General features: G+C 38.5%; 1 protein-coding gene across 8 annotated transcripts in view; it reads right to left on the bottom strand.

Annotated features, from left to right (window-relative positions):
* CDK14 (cyclin dependent kinase 14) overlaps nt 1-22,105 on the bottom strand; it is a 538,670-nt gene that overhangs the window by 78,980 nt on the left and 437,585 nt on the right. For all 8 annotated transcript variants that reach the window (XM_050939609.1, XM_050939614.1, XM_050939613.1 and 5 more), the window contains 2 exons: nt 17,008-17,147; nt 12,457-12,605 (listed from right to left, as the gene is read on the bottom strand). In XM_050939609.1, coding sequence (XP_050795566.1) covers nt 12,490-12,605; nt 17,008-17,147 — 256 coding nt within the window. In that variant the 3' untranslated portion in view covers nt 12,457-12,489. The remainder of the gene's footprint in view (nt 1-12,456; nt 12,606-17,007; nt 17,148-22,105) is intronic.

Below are 22,105 nucleotides of genomic sequence, written 5' to 3'. Positions count from 1 at the left end.
AAATCCAACAGCTTGTGGTTAGTTGATTAAACAAGACACGGCTATTTCATTACTGTCATAGAAAAAACTCGCTGAAGTATATAAAAAAAGGAAAGCTCAAGTCAGAGAAACGTTGAAAAGATACACGTGCAGAGTCTTAATACTAAGCAAACATACCTCGGAATTAAAAAAAATTAAGCAGCGCTGTACACGACTTGCAACAAGCAAACTTGCTAGAACGTGTGTTTAAGCTAAATGAGATAACATTCCTTGTCAAGAGAAGATATACCTTGCAATAAGTTGTTCAAAGACAGACTGTTGCTTTTAAACCAAGTTTACTCAGTCTAAAATGGTATTAGTGTGTCCAAGATGTTTCTGATAAAGCAACCAATTCCATGCCCATTTAAGCCAATAGGTGCAGGATTGAGCAGAAGTGTAGGCAATGGATTGTGCAATATTATTTTCTCATAGTTCAATGTGCCATCATTTTTCAAAAACGCTACCTATGCAATTTAATTTTCCCTGTCATGCAACATATCTTATACACTCAGATACAGAATGATGAAACAATCAATGGCTAGTAGCATTAATAGCCATGGTTCATTTAACTCCCTGTGACGAAGGTTCTGCCTTCAATTTTCAGTCACAGAAAGTCTCACACAACACTGAGTATTTTGTATGGCTGAGACTTAATATATGTATCCTATAAGTCAAAGGTAGCCAGGAGACCTTGCAGTTTTTCATTTAGATTTAATTATAAATGAAAAAACATACATTTTTAAAACCATATTTTTCAAAAAAATCTTTACTTTCTAAGGGCATATGCTCTCTTCTGGAAATGAAATTATATTGTGAAACTGAAACTGTATTCTGATTTTATCCAGTATGACTAACCAAAGATAAACATGAGCTGTGTTATAATTCAGTCTGCCATCGAGACAGATTTTTCACAACAGTAGCTTAAAAAAAGATAAATCTTTGTGTCCAAAACCCCAAAACTATACCATACCATGTTTCTAATAAATGTATTCTCTATCTACCAGGTTCCACCGAACTGCTACAGTTGCCCAGATAAACCATTTGAGAGTATGTCAGGTTTAATTAATACAACATGACCTGATCATTTCCATAGCAAGGACGAAAGAAGTTTGCATTCTTTAAATCCAGAGCTCAACCTGGAGATTATGCTAAATTGCTTCATTCATAGTCCACACTCCTCTGCACATGTCAGGAGGACAGCATTTGTCCCCTCTAGTGATAAACAAATTATACATGAAATCAATTCCACTTCACAATAATTTTCCCTATTGGGTATTATCTTTCCTCCTCTGCTCCCTCCAGTTAAGCTTGCATCCTGTAACTTGCTAATGAGCTGGGGGCTTTCTGTTCCAGGTGGCACCCCCTGCCTCGAAGTCATGACATTTCCCATTTTGAATGCTGCTGGCATTTTTCGACAGCTCCTGCTAACTAGCCTTTTTGACCTGCACTAAGAGGAACTCATCTGATCGAATCCTCTAACCTGCCAATCATTCCAACAAATGATCTTCACAGTCACTCCCAAGGCAGGGGGAAAAAAAGAAAGAAAGAAAAAGCTAGCGAGAGAATGAGGGAGTAGGCAAGCGAGCTGCCTCTGCAGCTACCTAATGAGAATACTTTAAGTCTCTGAGGCAGCTGAAACACTGAAAAACTGGTGGGAAAATTAGGGCAGAATTTAATGCCTAGTTCTGTAATTTCTATTTTCTTTCCATCCTGAGATCATTTTGAGAGCAACACCTCTGAGATGTGCCATTTTCTAAAGAACACAAGTAAATTTTATCATATAAATAGACAATATATGTATTTCCTCTGCCACCAACAATATGTGACCCCCATAATTCTGCTCTGCCAAATGGTGTTCTTTACAGAATTAATTAGGGGCTGTAAACTTATTAAATGAATATTTACACCCAGGAATTATTAATTTTTTTGTCATGTAAGCCATAATTAGTATTTTAAAACCTAATTTAAATGCTGGCAATATTTACACCTCTGTTTTTAGCCACAAACATCTGTAAACAACAAATACAATTTGAACATAGTCTATATGAAGTTTTGTGCATTGAAACCAAGCATAGCAGTTATGACAATGAGTGATTTCTTTTCGTTTAGTTCATTTTACAGTGTGATAGATTAGCTACTGTTGAATTAGTCAAATGTATTAGGAGACCTGTTTAATTTTTTTTTTTTGCTCTTATAGAACTTTAACATTAAATCTGTTCCAGATCAAGTTCAGTAGTTGGATAGTTCAGACTGAAATAACAGATTTAGAAAAAAAAATACATAAACTAAGCAGTTACAGTATTGTACTAAGTAATGTAGTATATATTTTATGTAATAATGAATTCAAAACTTTCATTAAGGGATTATACAAAAACATATGTTGTCTTTATACCATTACAACACATGTAATAATATTAAGCACATTCTAATGATATTGTTCCTCCCATTTATAGCAATTATGTCAACAGATATGTTTGCAACAGTTCTAGTATATAATTAATAGCTCTCTACCATTACAGAAAAACAATAATCCACAACTGAAAAATATCAAGACATGTATGTAGTCAAAATGATATTAAAACATTAGTCGTTTCTAACACCACCACAAAATTATGGAACTAAAAGTCTTAAACCTCCACTTCTGAAGAATCAGATGACGCTGCTTCAGTGTTAGCCTCCTCTGTTGTGCCAAGGTATTGGAGGAGAATTTGTCTGCTTTTTCCCCTGAGACCTTTAACATTATTTTAATGACATGAAGCCACGGGAACAAAAGTCAGACTAAACTGTAAATTATGCGGCAGCGTAAATTCATGCAGTTTGATCAATTGACTCTTAAAAATATTACCGCATTCATGGGCCCAATTCTGCCCAGAGCTGAGCACACTCAATTCTCATTAACTTCAGTGGGTGTTGCATGTACTTATCCAAGGACAGAATTTGGCCCTGGGGGGTTTTAGTTTATTTGTTTCACAGTCTACTACCATAAACTATGCAACTGAAATATTGATACAAAGCTCTTGAAACCACTTATTCATAGAAACCATGCCAGTGCATACCGTTCTGAGGAGTTTACTGAAATAGATTTTTGTTTTATGATTTTGCTAAAAGTAAAATGTTTTATTAATTCTGAACACTGCAAATTATGCCTTACAGGCAATGGCTCTCATTAGATTTGCTGTCTCTATAGGTTACAGGCCATGTGTCAGCACTAGAAGCTTCTTCTTTGCCTGGGAAAACCTAAGTTTCTCCCCTTCAGTGGTTCCACTTTTTCCCCACAGACAAAGCCTAACTGAGGAATCATGTGACAAAATAATCCTAAAGGAGAGGTGACCGTCTATGAGAGAATAGGATAGTTTAGAGCTTCTTTTGCTTCTCTTCCAGTCATTGTCATTTAGACATTGTCCTCTATGCATTCAAATGTCATCCCAGACTATCAGCCCACTTCAACTCAAACAACCTTTTATGCCTAGACACTTCTTAGAGCATGAGCAGACCACAAAGACCGTCTAGTGGGAATCGGTTGCTATTCTAATATTAATAATACAATACAGTGCACTTGGGGCAAACAAGATTTCATCTTCTGTATCCCAAATTCAAGAACAAACAAACATGAAATGAAAAGATGGATAAACAGCATTAGCTGAGCATTTGTGTTACTGAAAATACCATCTATATCTTCAGAGATTAACTGCATCGTCTGAGATGCTAAATTAGAATCCTATACCCTGAAAATTACTTAAAACTACAGCTAAAAATGCTGAAGGGTAAATTATCAGAAGTGAACTAAAACATAAGCATCAGACTATTCAAAGGTAGAAAAAATTCTATTTTCCCTTGATGCAGGTTCAACTTTAATATTAGTGATACTTCCTTCCTGATCTGGCGGCTATGTAGCTGACTTGACTGTGAAACAATATAACTCAAAAAATACACCTATAAATATGCAACTACAAGTTCCAAAAAAGAATAATACAGAATATACAATCACAATACAGAATTTATAGACCCTAGCAGCCTGGGATATTTCAAAAACTGGTCATGGCAAGTGTTCTAGGTAACAAGCCAAAGTGTGATTACAGTCTCCCATTCTGTCTTCCTCACTGCCCCTTTTCTTTCATCCTCAACCCCTTCCCCACCCCGGTGTGCCCTTTAAAGAAGCATCTTGAACTACTACTAAGCACTTGCATCAGAATCCTGCCCACAGTTTGGGAAGCCCTTTTCATGTTATTTTAATCAAAACTCCTCTTCCCCAAAAATTTCTTCTGCCCCTTCTTCCACTGTAGTTCAGGACTTTAAAAAAATAAAAACATTTTGCCCACTTTGTGCAACCTGTGCCACATGTCATACGAATACCTATCTTATACCTTTGCTGCTCCTCTGGACCATCTTATTTGAACTGCTGCTTCTGCTCAGCATCTATTTCACGTTGAGGAGTATGTGCTTTCCTAGCCTTTCATGAATGGACCTGATTGGCCCACTGGGTCCAGTGTTTGAATGGATCAATGAGACCATATGAGAGGCTCCCACCAAGTGTGGATTCTTAAGTGGGTTCTTTACGTGAATGGTTCACTTTGCATAATTTCATGTCAATGCATTTCCAACTCCAAATGTGGATTTGATCCCCGAAATCCAAGGAAGTTGTGTACTCCAGTGGTTTTTGTAGTAAATATGACCAGCAGTAACAAAATCCATGTTAGAGTAGAATACACTAACTATGGACACAATTCAGAAAGCACTTAAGCATGTGCTTAAGTATCACTGAGTACACGGGGCTGATATGGAAAGTCTCTCCGTGGAATATAGGTCCCCTTGGCCACTGCTCCATCTGCAGTTGGCTAGCACAAATCCTACATGAGACTGAAAGATAGCCTAATGCTGACCTGTTACATGATGGATGAGAATTTCACCCTCCAAGCATATGCATGCTGGATATACTGGTCTCATAGAATATCAGGGTTGGAAGGGACCTCAAGAGATCATCTAGTCCAACCCCCTGCTTCGATGTATTTGCATGGTGGACTTGAAGGCAGAATTTGATCTATAACTTCCATTTTCCACAAATTAGAACAAAACAGCTTCAAGATGAGAATATAGTCCAATCCTGTGGCTTTCTTGGACAAATTGCTATGTGCATATCATTAAGGGTGTTTTCCATCAGTGTGATGGCCTTATCCTTTGATGCTAACTAAAACACAGTATGAATAGCCCCATAAAACCATTATGTTACTAACCTTCTAAAATTATGGCACTAAAAATGGTAAAAAAAAAAAAAAAAAAAAAAAAAAAAAAAAAAAAAAAAAAAAGCCACAAAAACCTCTAGGATCCTGCAGTTCTCTTTGTGTACTCACTACTAATTTAATGTTTTACAAAATTAATGCCACAATTTCAGTTCCAGTTAGTACTATTACTGGACTCAAACCCAAATTGCTTTCAGCTGCCCAACACAACTGCATCTTATTAGTCCTTTCAATAAAGACAATTTATGCAAATCGAGTATTTTTAGTTAAATAATTAAAATGGCCCTCAACATTGATGTATAGACATCATTTGGTAGTGAGAGATGCAAGAAAAATTAGGACTTTAAACACCCCCATCTTTAGTACATAGGCTTCCATCTTTTCAGTTGGTGCAACACAAGTGCTTTTATACAACTATTTGAATCCAACTCTAAAACACCTTTATCTTTAAAATGGTTCCATCTACTGTGGTGTTACACTTCAGTGCTATTTCTTCTACAAAAACGTTGTTTTACATTGAACTTAGAAATTCTGGGAAGGATAAAATTCTGTGTTGGGCTTTCAGCTTTTGATGACATAAACAACTACAGAATCAAAGTCAAGTTAGCTAGTAAAGTAACTTAGCCCAGGAATTCCCTTTCATGAAGACCCTACTTCATTATAATTACTGTAGTTTTATCTCCTGATGCTGCTCAGAACAGGAATTAGAACCACAGAAACTAGCTTTCCAGGGTGATTTAGCAGTGATGGGACACAGAGTGAAGAGAAAAGCAAGGTGATGATGAATTAGAAAGACTTTTCAAAACAGACTGACTCATACATTGCTGGACTATAGCTTCCCCACAGCTCGAGTTAAAGAAAAGCTTTCAAAAATGATGTTCCTATACAGCAGTGCTGAAGAGGGTATCTTACACATTTTGTAAATGCTAAGGAGAAGAAAAAAATTGAAAAAGAAAATATCTGGCTTGATCTGTAATACACTTATCACTGGACATAACGACAAGCTACTAGATTAGAGAGAAGCATTTTTACAAAACATATTTGTGTTTTTGGATATCACACTTTTTTAGCAATTAGCAGTTTTTGCCATTCTATTAGGAACTGTTGTCAATTAAGCTTTATTTTGTTTCACACAGCTGAGTTGACCTGAATGAGGATATAGCCTTTCTGATTGGCTGGGTTTTTATGTCACTTGCCAGCTTAAATGGACATAAAAGAAAGAATTCAGCATCCTGCAATTGAAATTCAGGATTGCTTGTATGCATGTGCCTGTAGAGAAGCAATACAAATAAAGACCACTTTTTGTTTTGTTCCAGTGAATTGTCAAGGAGATTTATAAAGCCAGGGGGATCTCATTATGGTAATACAGGTTAAATACTTTAAAAGCATATGGTGTTACCATCCTGAATTAAATTGTCCCTGCTGGCTCTAGGAGGCACACAATAATTGGTCAGAAACACATCTTTGTCCAACCAGTCGGAACTCAGGATATGAATTACTACGTGAGAACATATCATACAATTTGATAACAGATAATGTTTTGCCTTTTCAATTACCATTTGATTTACCCTTTACTGGAGGAACAAATTCTGGCCATAATTTTTACTGACCAAAGGGCAAAAATGGCTCTGGAGTTTTTTGTGGCCCAGTCTGGTTATTATAGAAACTGGCAATGGCAAAGCTGCGTGCAACCACCAATTTTTATTTTATAGGTATTGACATGTTTACTGCCCATTTAAAAAAAAACAGAAGAAAAATATTAGACATGAAAGAAAAATATTTTGCATTCTCAAGAACCCTCCTAAAACATTACTTTTGGTTGCAGTCAAGAGCTTTTATCACAGAGTTCTACTCAAGGGCAACAAAAACTTTTCCCTGATATTACTCCCGGTGACATTCTATGCCACTGCACACATGCAGAATTCATGTCCCCCGCAGATTTTTTCTTCCAGCAGAAAATGCATTCTGCAGGGAAGGCATTGCAATTACATCTTTCATCTACCAGGGCTGCTGTGGCATCGGAAGAGAGGGCAGCTGGCTCAGCCAGCCACAGAGAGGGAGGGAAAGAAGCTGCCTTCCCCACAGTGCCTTGCCAGTAGGGTCAGGTGAGGAGGCATGAAATATGGGGGGAATGGACAGAGCAGGGCACACGGGGCTGCTGGGGGGGGTCACATAGACTGGGGTTCAAAAGGACTAGTTAGGGGGAAAGACTGGGGCAGTGGCATAGGAACTAGTGGAGTGACAGTACTGAGGCAGGGCTGAATGGGAGGGGGCGCAGGGACACATGGGGAAAGGGGGAGAGAGGGTGCAGGGATACATTGGGACGGGGCAGATGTGTCTGATTGAACGGGAGAGGCTAAGGGTCTGTCAGGATCTGCATGAGAGAGGCTCTCCAACTCCCTAACAATCTCTCTCACACACACCCCAAAATACCCCACCCTGTTCCATATTTCTTCCACTCACACCCAACAACCCTCCAAGTTCACACCCAGACTCCTTCTCGGCAATTACTTCTCTCTCCCTCCACTCCTCCATTACCCCTGACTCCCCCAAGGCTTTGCACTGCTTCTGAGGGGTGTGGGAAATACATTTCTGTATTGCAGCTTAAATGACTTATTACTTAGAGTTCTGCATTAATATGCTTAATCTATTGATCAAAAAACATTTCCTGAATCTTTTTTGTTGTCTGTATAGTTACAGACACACTTGCTGACAAGTATTTATTTTGAAATAAATTACCAAAATAATGGAAACTGATGTGATTATATTATGTTACTTTGACAATTAAAATATGCAGAATTTTGAAGATTTTTAAAATATTGCGCACAAAATTTTTAATTGTTTGGTGCAGAATTTCTCCGGGAATACCGATATGAAGCTCATTGTTTGATATTTACTATTTTCCCCTCATTAGTGAACAATCTTCAAGTTGGTCTTTGATGATTTACTGTGCTGGTGTTCCAGGGGATGTATGCTGTCTGTCCAGTGCACCCCAGGAGCAGCAGGACAACGTGCCACTCCCTGCTTCGGGCTCGTGGCAATGCCATAGCTTAGCCCACAGGAAGATCACATTTGTAGATGTCAGGAGTTCATATGTAGTGGGGTAGCCTAGGTTTTCAAAAACTGCTTTCTCACCATTGTTTTGGTATTGTTGGCAGCTGTGTAACAGGCAGGCAGCAATACCACTGCTGTACTCCAAGGATAGCAGTGCCTCTCTGGGATGCTGCAAATCCCTTCCAAGCCCCTGCTAATAACTCTGTTCCTTGCATTAATTTCTCAGGTATGGTTAGCAGGAGATTTCTGAGGAAGAGTAACTGTGGAGACAGGGGTACAGAGAGGAACCAAGCGAGCAATCACTGAGGGGAAGGAGAACACATTCTCCCCCTCCCCCTAAAGTCAGTTAACCAAGCTTCTGGGCCTGGTTTGAGGGGTATTTGTGTATTCTGGGGAAGTTTACATCATTTTTCTTTGCCATTTTCTATCACTCTTCAAAGAAGAAAACAAGCCAAGATTCATCAGTAACAAATCAAGCTGAATGGCAGAACCAACCCTGCTTAGTTATAACTCAGTAGTTTTAGGGAGACAAACGATTTAAAATATTTCTTCTTTTTACAGGGTTGATGAGCAGAGAAATATGTTATATATTGTACATTTTAGGATCATCATTAGCTTCTAAGGCAGTGACCACTGAAACAAAGAAGGTAGTTCAAACCTCAGAGATTGTTTCAGGCTCTCTGCAAACACAGACAGACCTCTGAATGAGCATAAAAACATCTGTACTCCTGTCTACTTTGCTCTCATTTCCTTTTATTTTGTTTCATTAGTGGCAGAAAAATCTCTCAAACATCTCAATCCCTTTCACCTCTTCTCAGTTTATATACCCTGAAAACCTCAATTCTGCTCCAGGGTCTATGGAAGAAAGTAGATCTGGAGACGAGGAGAGACATTTACTATTTCTTCACGGTGCTGCTTTCTACTCCTCTGTGCTCCTAATAATACTACTTACATAGCTCTTTTATATTTCCAGACATCTGTGCAGATGCTAGCCTACGCAATTCTTGCAAGAGCCCTATGGGAAAGGTAGGCTACAACTATTATCTGCATTTTAGAGATAGAGAATTGAAGGCACAAATAGGTTAACTGAGTCTCCCAGGGTTACAGAGCAGGTCAGTGTCAGAAGATCTCAGTCTGAATCTTAAGATTTTCAGATTCATTCATGAGATGTGCTGCCAACAAACTAATTTAGACCCACATTTTCAAAAGTGTGCATGGCTTTTGTACATACCTACCTCAGACTTTTGAAAACCAGCATGTATATGTACATGTCAGGGATATTGTTCAAGAGTCATTGGAACAGGGCTATAAACTTGGGTCTCAGTCTTCCCAACTGAGGGCCCTATTACTGGTCTAGAGAGTAACTTTTTTTATATCCATCCAGCCTACCCTTTAGCCCAGGGATTAGGGCAATTTTGCCTTGTTACCTTTTGCTCCTGGTTGGCTGTGTTCACCTGCTGTGCCTTGTATTATACTTAGATTGTAAACTCTCTAGGAAATGGGCCATCCTTTTGTTCTGTGTTTGTACAGCACCTAGCGCAACAGGGGTCTGATCCATGATTGGGACCCAAAAGTGCTACTACAATACAAATAAATAATAAACAATTTGAAAGTGCATTGAGATCCCATGGAATGAAAGATGCTGTTCTGAACATATGTAAGATATTGTTCTTGAGTAGCAACCTCATCTTTTATATATATATATACACACACACACACACACAGGCTCTTTCTTTTTCTAGGGCTGTATTTGGCCCACTGTATCTGTTTTGGTATGGAAAAAGAAACTGAATTCTGTTCATATAGTATTGAAGAATGAGCAAAATTTCCTTCTTTCCATTATTTTAACAGCTTACTTTCACATATGAACTTATATTGCAAATTCTGTGCAAATTCTTGTTTGGAGAAAACAGAAATGAGATTCTGTACATAAGCTTCCAAACAAAAGGTATTTACCACAGATGGGGACATTCTACATTTATTTTAGATGGGTGATGTATCATGTTGAAACAGGCAAGGCTGAAGAATGTCTGCAGAGGCACAGCTCCAGGAAAAAAGTAGGGCTTTAGCTTGTCAATAAAGATGTAAACAGACTGCTCTGAGGCGGTCTCATTTCTGACATTAGAAAGTCTTAAATGCTTTGCTGGAGAAAAGCATGTGCAATAACTGGGACAGATTGCCAAGAACTGAAATCTGATTGCATCAGTTTTTAACAGTCACTGTTCACCCTGGAAACCACGCCCTTAACATTACAGGTTTTTAAAAAATAGAATTGAATGTAATTTTATAATGGTAGAGACTGCAGTTAGAATTTATTTGGGGTGTATATCTGATAATGCAACATATACACATAGCTAACAAAATTTATTTATTTTTCACAAAGAATGTTAACAGTATGAATATGAGATAATATCCATTAGGCTAATTTTATAGTGGACGATACAGTAACATTACAGTTTACCTCACTTCTCATAGCTCCTTGCTAATTTGTTGATGTCAACATTAAGCAGTAAAATATATTTTAACCTGCAAACAGAAAAGTGCAAGGGTAATGTCTCTTTCAAAAGACAATTCTTTTAAACCATGGACTAAATTTCGAAGTGACATAAGGCCAATATGAGATATGCTTTGGATGCTCCATAAATTAGTAAGAAAATAAGTGTAATTGTTGCCTAAATTGTGCTGATAATAAAATTAAAGAACTGTAGGACTAGAAAGGACTTCAATAGTTCATCTAGTCCAGTCCCCTGCACTCAAGACAGGACTAAATAATAACTAGACCATCCCTGACAGGTGTTTGTGTTCTTAAAAACCTCCAATGATGGAGATTCCACAATCTCCCTAGGCAATTTGTTCCAGTGCTTAGCCACCCTGTCAGTTAGGAAGTTTTTCCTAATGTCCAAACTAAACCTCTCCTTGCTGCAGCTTAAGTCCCATTGCTTCTTGCCCTATCCTCAGAGGTTAAGGAGAACAACTTTTCACCCTCCTCTTTGTAACAATCTTTTATGTACTTAGAAACTGTTATGTGTCTCTTAGTCTTCTCTTCTCCAGACTAAACAAATCCAGTTTTTCCAATCTTTCCTCACAGGTCATATTTTCTAGACCTTTAATAATTTTTGTTGCTCTCCTCCTGACTTTCTCCTATTTGTCCACATCCTTCCTGAAATGTGGCACCCAGAACTGGACATACTACTCCAGTTGTGGCCTTATCACTGTGGACTAGAGTGGAAGAATTACTTCTCGTGTCTTGCTTACAACACTCCTGATGATACATCCCAGATGTCACTATGAAAAAAAGACGTCTAACTCTATTTAGATATTACAGGCACAAAAGACATCCTAGGAGGTGTGGGTGGAAAAGGGGATGTTGGTGGTCTAAAAGAGTGTGTGTCAAAGGGAGGAAAGCCCTGCTAAGCCTATACTGTAGTAATAATGCAAACAGACAAAAAGTAATTAGTAGGTCCATACAAAATATATAACAGGCATCCACCTATTTTAACCTGGAAGACCCCCTATGGCCCAGAAACATGCAGGTCTCCACAATGCTGTTAGAAAGTCTGATGCCACAACAAGCAGTATTTCCACACTGAAATATGTTTCAGATCTTATGATTGAAGAGCTGTGGGCTCAAATTGAATCCACGCAAGACCAAAGTGATGATGGTAGAAAAGGAGATTTATTTATAGGAGCCAACCAAGATCATTCCCTCCATCAAGGGCATTGGCCCTCCATTTGTCATGGTGGTAAACTCTGGATAGCACTCTTAGTCTTATTGAACTCATCACTAGTCTCTCAACCCATATCTAATAGCAAAAGTGACATGAAATGCCTACTTTCATCAATACCTCACCAGAAGTCAGTTACTCACTCTAGGTACCAGCTTGTAATGACAATATCATTATCAGCAAGGAGTTTGCTATTGGCTTCTGCAAAATTCCCAACATGTCAGTCACAATATTTCAGCCCACTTCTTCACTGTGCCTGGAACTAACAACTATCCTATTCGTGCAAAATCCAACCTCAGATTTACACACATGCACATAATTCCATTTTTTTTAAGTTGATCTTCTTCTTTTTTTTGCATCTCTAGAGCACAATTTAATCCAATGATGTATTCAAAGAAATTCTTTCTGATAAGCATTCTTACCTGCATTCTCCGTAGTGAGTCTAAGTATTCTCCTCAGTGCTTGTTGTTTGATAGACCTTTCCCATAACTATTGTTTTTCCCAAAGACTCTCATGCTTTCTCCAACCTCTAGTTGTAACCTTACATTCGGTACCGTAAAAATAGAAGACACTGTGGAAAAAGTGACAATTCAGAATCTTAATTATTTTGTTTTATGATAAATGTATTGCTTTAAAAAGATTCAGCTAAATGCTGTGGCAGACATTGAAATAAGGAATAAGCTTTGTGCTACTTCTAAATTATTTTTAAAAATCTTCAGTGGGAAGGAAGTAGGGTTGTTTATGGGGGAGGTTGTTATGTGAGCATACAATGTTGTCAAACATCTTGTAAAGAGTTGTGTTTTCAGATTTTGTTTTTTTGTTTTTGCTCACTTTGGTCCCATCTGTGATTCATTTTTTCCTATTACTTTTGAAGTTTCTCCTGTGTAACCTTTAGAAATGTTACCAGAATTTCTAAAAATAAGATAGGACAGTCAATAATTTGACTTTATGTCTTCCAGCTTCAAAACTCTGTTGCCTGTGGAATGAGCCTCTGCATTTGCCTTCCCTCCATTGCAAAAGAACAGAACAGAACCACAGTGTTAGAGACCATTAAAAGTGGTTTAAAAAATATCCAGTGAATATTTAAAAGCAAACCAAATTTCTCTACATAATGCAGGTCGAGTCTATCAGATCTGTAGCTGAGCCACTGGAAAAAACTGTATCAAAATTGCAAGGTGATGGCAGGAAAGTTTGTGTATGGAACTAATTATTAATGGCCACGATAATATTAATGATGAATGTCAAAATACAAATGGTGAAGGGTTCGCAATGATGTTCAAGTTCCAATTAGAATCTCTCAGACTGGATTTTTTCTTCTTTGCAAGCATTAGCATCTGTGTATCAGGCTGTTAGGCATAAAAAAAATCTCTTATGTGCCCCTGTGAGATTGAGAGAACAAAATTACAGGTGCACATTTAGAGGTTATATCATATTTGGTTGTATAAAATTAAATGAAATGGTGAGTCTTTATAGTCACTAAGAACCTTCATCTTTTTTTTCTGTCCAACAGATACCAGTACACCTAATAGGTGTTAGGGTCACCACATCACTTTTGTGCATTTAAAAGATTCAGCTACTGTATTTATTTTATGGAGACTGTATTCCACTATTAAAATACATAGTCTTGTAATTATTATCTCTGTTGTACTGTACTCATAGTAAAATTTATTTTGGGTATTTCTGTGGTCTTTTTTAAAATCAGAAAGTGTGTTACAAATTACTTGCACATATTTATACATGGAAATGCTTATGAGCTTATTTAAGTAGGAAAGAGTGAGGAAAATTACTTTTTTATGGAAAATGAAATCTGGCATAATTAATATAAGTATTTAGTTTCTATATTACAGCTAAAGTCTGGGGTTCTTGGAAGACTGTGTGATCTCAGGTATTGTACTGTATTTCGGTATTCCAGTGTGGAATGATTAGGTTGGTCTCAAAGCATCATTGTTCAAGTTCATTTGTTCTTTACACTTCTAGTAAGCTGAATTATTCCCTTTTTGCAGGAATTTGTAACAGCATTGTAAGATTCACTATTCCTATGTCTTTTTTTGAAATTTTATACACTGAAAGTGAAGATTGCAGTGTAAGTTAGGTAGAGTTAGTTGGAAAATGGAATTCCCATCCCATGGGCAATTCCAACTATCAAAACTTTTTTCATTCTGAATCAGAAAAAAAAGTCAAAATTTCAACATTTCTCACAGAATGTCAATTCTAAAAAGTTCACATTTCAGAACATTATATTTCATTTAAATAATGTTGAATCATTTCATTTAAAAAAAACATCAAAATGGTTTGTTTCAGTTATAGCAAAACATTACAATACAGTATAAAGTATATGTTATAATTACATCATAAAAGTGAAAATGTTGATATGATTTGTTGACACTTATTCTATAAAAAGTTCATTGAAATCTACACTTTTCCACATAATGTTTTGATTCAGATGAAACGCCAATTTCTGATGGAAAAGTGTTTCCGTCAAAATTCCTTCTAATGGTAGGAATTCCTTTCCCCTCTCACACAATTGTGATTCTCCACAGACGTTTTATGTTAAAGATTTCAATTTTGCATGTGGACTTTGCAGTATAATGTATGTTCCATGAAGAGGACCATCTGTAAAATAGACTCTGAAAATGGCCTTGTGGCGTTTTGATTGCAAGACTGTTGACTGCATTGTGTGCTAAATACTGTTGCATTTATCCAAAAATTTAAACTAAAATAAAGTATAAATAGGAAACCTGTCCAGACACCTGGATAAAGTATTAACTCAGACAAATGACATCACCAAAACTAGTCATTTCACTACAAAGTAAACATTTTCCAAAGTCTCCAAAGTATATGACTTCTTTGTTTTGTAAATATGTTTACAAGTATATCCAAGTTGTACTGAATAGAAATGATTGTAGTATTTGATACTCGGATTGTCCTTTCTTGCATCTGGAATTATGGTTCATAATGATTATCTACTAGACACAGAAAGAGTATATCTGTAACTCAAAAAATTTACTGGAGGCATTTAACAAAACCTTGCTTTAAAATATTATGATTTTTCATCTTTATTCTCCCCCCTTCAAAAGGTTTCACTGCTCCTGATGTTTAACGTTATGCAAAGACGTGTTTCTGCCAATGAATATCGCCTTATGGTTATGCTTCTGCAAATAACCTGCTGTGAGCTGATAAAAGGATTAATGCAGCCAAAATTCTTAATCTGTGAAATTACAAATTAAATTCTCATATTAAAAATACCACCCTGAGGTATTTTTTGTGGTTTTAATTCCCCTCTGGTGTTCTGCATACATTGTGTTTGTTAATGACTAGGACAAGACAGTCTCTGTTGGCAGCCTGCTGCAGAGTGATAATGTGTAGGCATTTACTTCGTTGATAGAACTGGATTTAACCACTGACTGATAAACTAAGTGGCAAGTGGGTAATAAATCCATATTAACAGAAAAGTACTACTACAGAATTCAGAATTCATAGACTATCAAAATCCTGGATAGACTAAATTGTACAGTCAGACAAGATTGAGATGTCACCAATGCAGATTGATTTTTGTTTTCCATTTAGGGGGAAGGGATAACTAAACTGGCATGTTTGATGTTTGATTAGCCATGAACTAATGAATCTCTTTGCATCATACTTTCAGCAAAGACAGACTTCCTTACAGCCTAATTAACTTAAGAATGGGTGCATTGGAAAGAGGGCTAGTGTCTGGGTAGGAGGGTGAGAATCCTGGATCTAGTGTTAACAGAGGAACTGAACATCTATTAGCACTGCAGATGAATTGGAGAATATAACCAATAATTAGTTATAAGGATTTTTATCTCTGCATTCTCCAAAATGGGGGTTAGTCCCAAAAGCAGGGAGCAAGGTACCTTGAGTGCCAGTTTACAGAGCTGCCTCAACATGAAACCCAGTGCAGTTATCTGTTAGAGACAGAACTACTAAAAATTTGGAAGAGGGAAAGTTGACTTACTAAAAGTGAAGTAAACAAAAAAATCTACTGTTGACTAATATTTGCATCCTGAGCCCAGTTTTTCAAACATTAATGTCCAAATCTCACATTTTATTGCTCAAAATCACCTTACATAGGCACATAAATGCCATTGTTACATGGCCACATGATGATTTAAGTCTTTGGATATTGGATTTGGATCTTCTATTAAGGTACTTGTGTTTGAAAACTGAAAACAACTGCTATGGTTAGAGCGCAAGAATTGATTTAAATAAAAATCACAAGTAAGATTCCCATGTGAAACTTATTTATGGTAAGAAAACAGTCTCTGCATCAAAAATGCCCTTATGTATTGTAAGCATGGGTTTGCCAGAAATCATAGTGGTGACATTTAGCATTCTGGAAAAAGATAAGGAAATCTGTGGTATAAGTACTTCAGAAATATTTAAAAAGCAATTGACAGCATTTGTGCTGGATGGAACATTTTTGCCAAGACAACTGGAATGCATTTTGTTTAATAGGAGAAACAAAAGAGCTGTGTGTGAATACTGAAAGCATTCTCAGCTAATAAAATGAAGTTTTCTTCTCATACATTTCAATTCAGCAAATTAACCAATTGTCTACTTTGTGTTCTTCAGTCTTCTGAATGCCAAGTCTTTTTAAAGCGTTATTGTTATAACAGATACTGTGTCTGAGAATCAAACATTGCTGGATTTTTATCCTGTGTGCTGCAGCTAGTTAAAAAGTACTGTATGTTATGATGTGAAAAGCACTAAATATGTAAATTGTATTTTTTCCTTTTGCTTTATGACAATTCAGATAATTCTCTTGGCTGCACACATAATCAAATACAAAGATAGCTAGCTGCAGACTGCCGAGTAGAGATAGCAAAGGAGAATCCATTTTTTCCTGTGTCAGACAAACTATGTAATTTGAACTACAGAATTTCGCTCAAATATATATATCTATATACTGACTTCCTTGCTTTTATTCAGCTCAGAGGTTTTGTCATACTCACTATCAGTTAGCTCCCATAGCCGTGGGGGCAGATCACTGAAATATTCGTGGTTCAGGGCTGCCTGTGCTGACAATCTGTTCTTTGGGAAACACTGAAGTAGTTTGGAGGCCAGATCCTCTGCATGATTCACATAGCTTAGCCTGAAACACAAGCAAGGAGAATTAAAACAAACATACTTACGTACAAGCTAGTTACTCTACTAATAGCAGCTGGATTCAGTATAATTAAAAATGCAGAATCTCATATCACTGAAGATTCAGGGACTGAAAATTACACTGGTTCCAGGATTTTCTACACTCAGTGCTAGACCAGTGGCAAAAACATACTCCTTAGACTAAGGGTGAAATTTCTGTGGTCGATATCTTATGAGTCATCAGAACATGTATATCATAACATATATATTGTAAAAGCTTTACTTACCACAGGAGGAAAAGCACGAAACTCTGATTACCATTTTGTTTTTCCCATCTCTATTTCACTCTTACAACACTCTCAGTTACAGTACAGTGTTCACTATGCTTATGAGAGCCACAAACATCACTTAAAGCTACTCTACCCAAAATGACACATTCATTACAAGAGGAACACAATGATTCCTCTCTGGGGTGACCTTACACTTTCCCTTTAAGACTTTAGCAGACTCTAATAAATACAAGTAATTATTACACTTAAATTATGGGCTGACATATGCCAGATAAGCTGCTGTTGATAGCGATCCAAAAACGTGATATTCACTGTGTTTTGGATCTATGACATCTGTGTGCATTATAGGGATTTTCCTCTAATGAGCCTATCTGCTCCATTCTTGTGAACAGATAGGATATTTGTCCAGAGAATTCCTGGGTATCAACAATTGACTGGAAAGAGTTGACAAACTCAGGCCATTGATCCCAGCCAGTTATTATTTGAAGAAATTTCCAGGACTTGTTTTTTTTAATTGCTATTCTAGGGTAAACATATGTAAAATGCAAAAGGTACTTTTCAGTGTCATTTTGCTACATCTCCTTTTTCAGTTTGTGGTGCAATACGGGCATCAATGTTAGTCATTCACCATAGCCCAAGCTTTGCCAGAGGATTAATTCCAGGTTTCTTAAACAATTGTTTTATCTGGCTTTTCATGACATTTACAAGAAAGTGCTTTACAAACCAGGACACTGGTAAATGTCAGTACACATACCCCTAGTTACAGGGGGGCAGATAAAGTCTGGGAAAAATCACATTCATGTGGGCACACCTAAACCTCTCATGAATCAGTGATTACTTGGAGCTAGCAATGACTGACTTAGTGGACTGCATATGGAACTGGAAGTCAGGAGCTGTGTGGTCTCGGGCAATGTTGTTGTAGCCATGTTGGTGCCAAGATATTAGAGAGACAAGGTGGGTGAGTTAATATCTTTTATTGGACCAACTGCTGCTGGTGAGAGAGACAAGCTTTCGAGCTTACACAGAGCTCTGCAGAAGGAAGCTTGCCTCTTACTCCAGCAGAAATTGGTCCAATAAAAGATATTACCTCACCCATCTGGACTCAGGCAAGTCATTTAGGGAAAAAGTTTTCAAATGCTTCCATATTTAGGAACCAAAATAAGAGTTCTGATTTCACTGCTCTACAGCCAAAATGCTTCTGAAATAAATGTAGTCCAACTTTACTAATTCTGGGTCACTGAGAACGAAAATGATTCTTAAAATTGTTGATTGGCTCTAGTTTTCAATATATGCTGTTGGGTCAGTATATACGACCCTTGACTTGGGACTGGCGGAGGACAAGTGAGTTATAAAGGGAAGGAATCTCAATTTAAACTAGAAATGACTAAAATACATCTTTGACTGGATCTATGACTAAATCTATGACTGGGTTTGGACAGTACTTGATTTTTAGGCAAAACAATGAATGATGCAATCTGAAGCTGGTATTGCATCATACATGATATGAATTGCATCATGTTATTCCTAGAAGTCATGGATGATGCAATCATAACGAAGCTTACATCACTCTGCTGAACAAATTGCCCTATATCAGCTCTAGAAATCATACAGTGTCGTGCTCTCTTATTTGTCAGTGTTTGATTTTGCAAAGGGACACATTTCTGTTTAGCCAAAGTGAGCAGAGATGCCTCGTACTTGTGTGAACAGTGCAGATAACTTCTGCTATGTTTGTGGTGAAGTGACTTTTGCATCACAAAAGCGCAGTATAACCACTATGGTTAAGAAAGCCTATCACCTTTATTTTGGCTGCAAAATTGGAGATCAGGACAAGAGGTGGGCCCCACACATATGCTGCAACACTTGTGCAACAAATCTTCGCCAGTGGTTGAACAGGAAAAGGAAATCTATGCCTTTTGCAGTGCCAATGATTTGGAGAGAGCCAACAGATCATACTAGCAATTGTTACTTCTGCATGGTGCCTCCAGTTGGGAAAGGTGTGTCAAAGAAGAAAAAGTGGACTGTGCATTATCCAAACATTCCATCAGCTATACGCCCAGTACCCCACGGAGAAGGACTGCCGGTTCCTGATGCACCAGAATCATTCTCACTTGAGTCAGACGAGGAAGAGGAAGAGGATGAAACTTCTGGTCCTGAACCATCAATGTCACAGGACCCACATTTTCTCCCATCCTCCTCCTCCTCTGAACCACACTTCATAACACAAGGTGAACTGAATGACCTTGTCAAGGATTTGGAACTACTCAAGAGTAAGGCAGAGCTGTTATGCTCCAGACTACAGCAGTGGAATCTCCTGGCAGGCTATCAGGGCAAATGGAGCCCATCAATGCTTGCAGACTATTGCTGGACAGTGACAAGAGATGCTCCGTTTAATGAATACAAGAGACAAGCCAAGAAGCACCGAGTAAATACTGAATAGGACTAAACTATGTACATAATAGTTTTTTGCCTTCTGTTTCATAATAAATTTTATTTATATAACCCTTTTGCTGATTTTTAAAGTGTTACATAAACAGGATAGGTGAAATATTGTCATGTAAAGCAACCATAAACACATGAAAAGACCTAGGTTTACAATTTATGATTAAAACTCTACTATCTACACAATATACATAGACATAAACTGTAAAAACTTAAATATCTTAGAAACAGTAGCCAATCAGTTGTTTTAATTGTCATATTTGAATTCAGCACATCAAAATACATAATAAATATCACATTTTATCTCTGAAGCAGATGACTTCTCAAAAATTGTAGACCAGTGTTTTCAGTGAGAACTGTGGGTGTCTAGCACCTTTGAACATTAGGCCACGTATTTCATTACCTGTATCATAGAGTCATTGAAATATAGGGCTGAAAGTGACCTTGAGAAGTTATCAAGTCCAGCCCCTTGTGCTGTGACAGAACTAAGTCTAGAGGTATTATGTCCAATTTAGTCTTAAAAACCTGATGGTGGGGATTCCACAACCTCCGTTCAAACCGTATTCCAGATCTTAACTACTCTGGTAGTGAGAAAGTTTTTCCTAATATCTAACCTAAATCTCCCTTGCTTCAGATTAAGCCAATTACTTCTTGTCCTACCTTCAGTGGACACGGAGAACAACTGATCACCATCCTCTTTATAACAGCCCTTAACATATTCGAAACTGTTATCAGGTCCCCTCTCATTCTTTCTCAGAATCTACATGCCAGATTTTATTAATCTTTTCTCATAGGTCATTAATAAAAATATTGACTAGTACTGGACCCAGGACTAACCCCTGTGGGATCCCACTAGATATGTCTGCCCAGTTTGACAGAAAACCATTGATAAAAAATAGTTACTTATCTGTATTGTAACAGTTGTTCTTCAAGATGTGATGCAGATGTGTTTTTCATGTAGGTGTGCGCGCACCCAGTGTAATGAAACCAGGTAGCTTAGCCTAGCAGTACCCATAGGGGCGGTGCTAGTGCACTGTAGCCCTTGTCCCTCCCCTGGCTTTATAAGAGTGGCGCTGCTCTGACACTGCCCCCTCCCCAGTTCCCTTGAACCAAACGTCACAAGCACAGACTCTGATGGAGGGTGAGTTGTGGAATATACATCTGCATCACATCTCGAAGAACAACAGTTACAATACAGGTAAATAAACGCTTTTTTATTCGAGTAGGTGCAGTTATGTATTCCATGTAGTATTTGCAGGAGGTGGGGTTCAGAGTCTGTGTTCCCTCTAATTTTTCCCCCCATGTGCAAAATTAATTTTGTTATGTGCATCAATATGGAGGTGACGTCCGACACATCACCTCCATATTGGTGCACATAACAAAATTCATGCGGCGGTGGTGGGGCCGAGGGTTTTGGAGTGTGGAAGGGGTCTCAGGGCTGGGGCAGAGGGGTGGGGTGGGGGCTCTGGCTGGGGATGCAGGCTATGGGATGGGGCTGGGGATGAGGGGCTCAGGGCTGGGGCAGAGGGTTGAGGTGGGAGGGTGATGGCTCTGGCTGGAGGGTGTGGGCTCTGGGGTGGGGATGAGGAGTTTGGGGTGCAGGCTGCCCCAAGACTATGGTGGGGAGAGAGAGGACTCCCCCCAGCTCACTCTCCCCCCGCACCAGCACCTGGGCTTGTGGGGGGAGAGGCGCCTCTCCCCGCCATGGCAGCTCTGGGGCTGGAGCTGTGGGATAGGTGCCTCTCCCCTGGCCACAATAGGTCCAGGCTAGGCTGGGTTGGGGCACCTCTCCCCTGGCCAGGGCAAATCTGGGCCAGGGCTGGGTTGAGGCCGGGGGAGGGGTGCTTCTCTCCCAGCTGTGGCAGGTCTGGGGCTGGGTTGGGGACGGCAGGATAGGTACCTCTCCCCTGGCCGCAGGAGATCTGGAGCTGGGCTGGCGGGGAGAGATGTCTCTCCCCGCCGCAGCCCTGAGTGCATGTGCAACGCTTAACAGGCAGCTGCACGACTGTGCACCTTAGAGGGAACTTAGCTCAGAGTCTATTTGAACAAAGACTGAAGGATTGCCTTCCCAAAGTTTGCATCTGATCTGGATGCAGTAGTAATGGCATAGTGGTTTGTAAATGTATGTACAGAGGATCAAGTGACAGCCCTGCAAATATAGGAATGTCAATCAGAAATGCCATCAATGTTGCCAGGGCCCTTGTGGAATGAGCTTGTACCCTTTGAGGAGGAGCAG

Source organism: Gopherus flavomarginatus, chromosome 2 (assembly GCF_025201925.1).
Source record: "Gopherus flavomarginatus isolate rGopFla2 chromosome 2, rGopFla2.mat.asm, whole genome shotgun sequence".
NCBI lineage: Eukaryota > Metazoa > Chordata > Testudines > Testudinidae > Gopherus > Gopherus flavomarginatus.
Note: the sequence above shows the minus strand (reverse complement) of the source record. Positions and strands in the feature narration are given on the sequence as shown.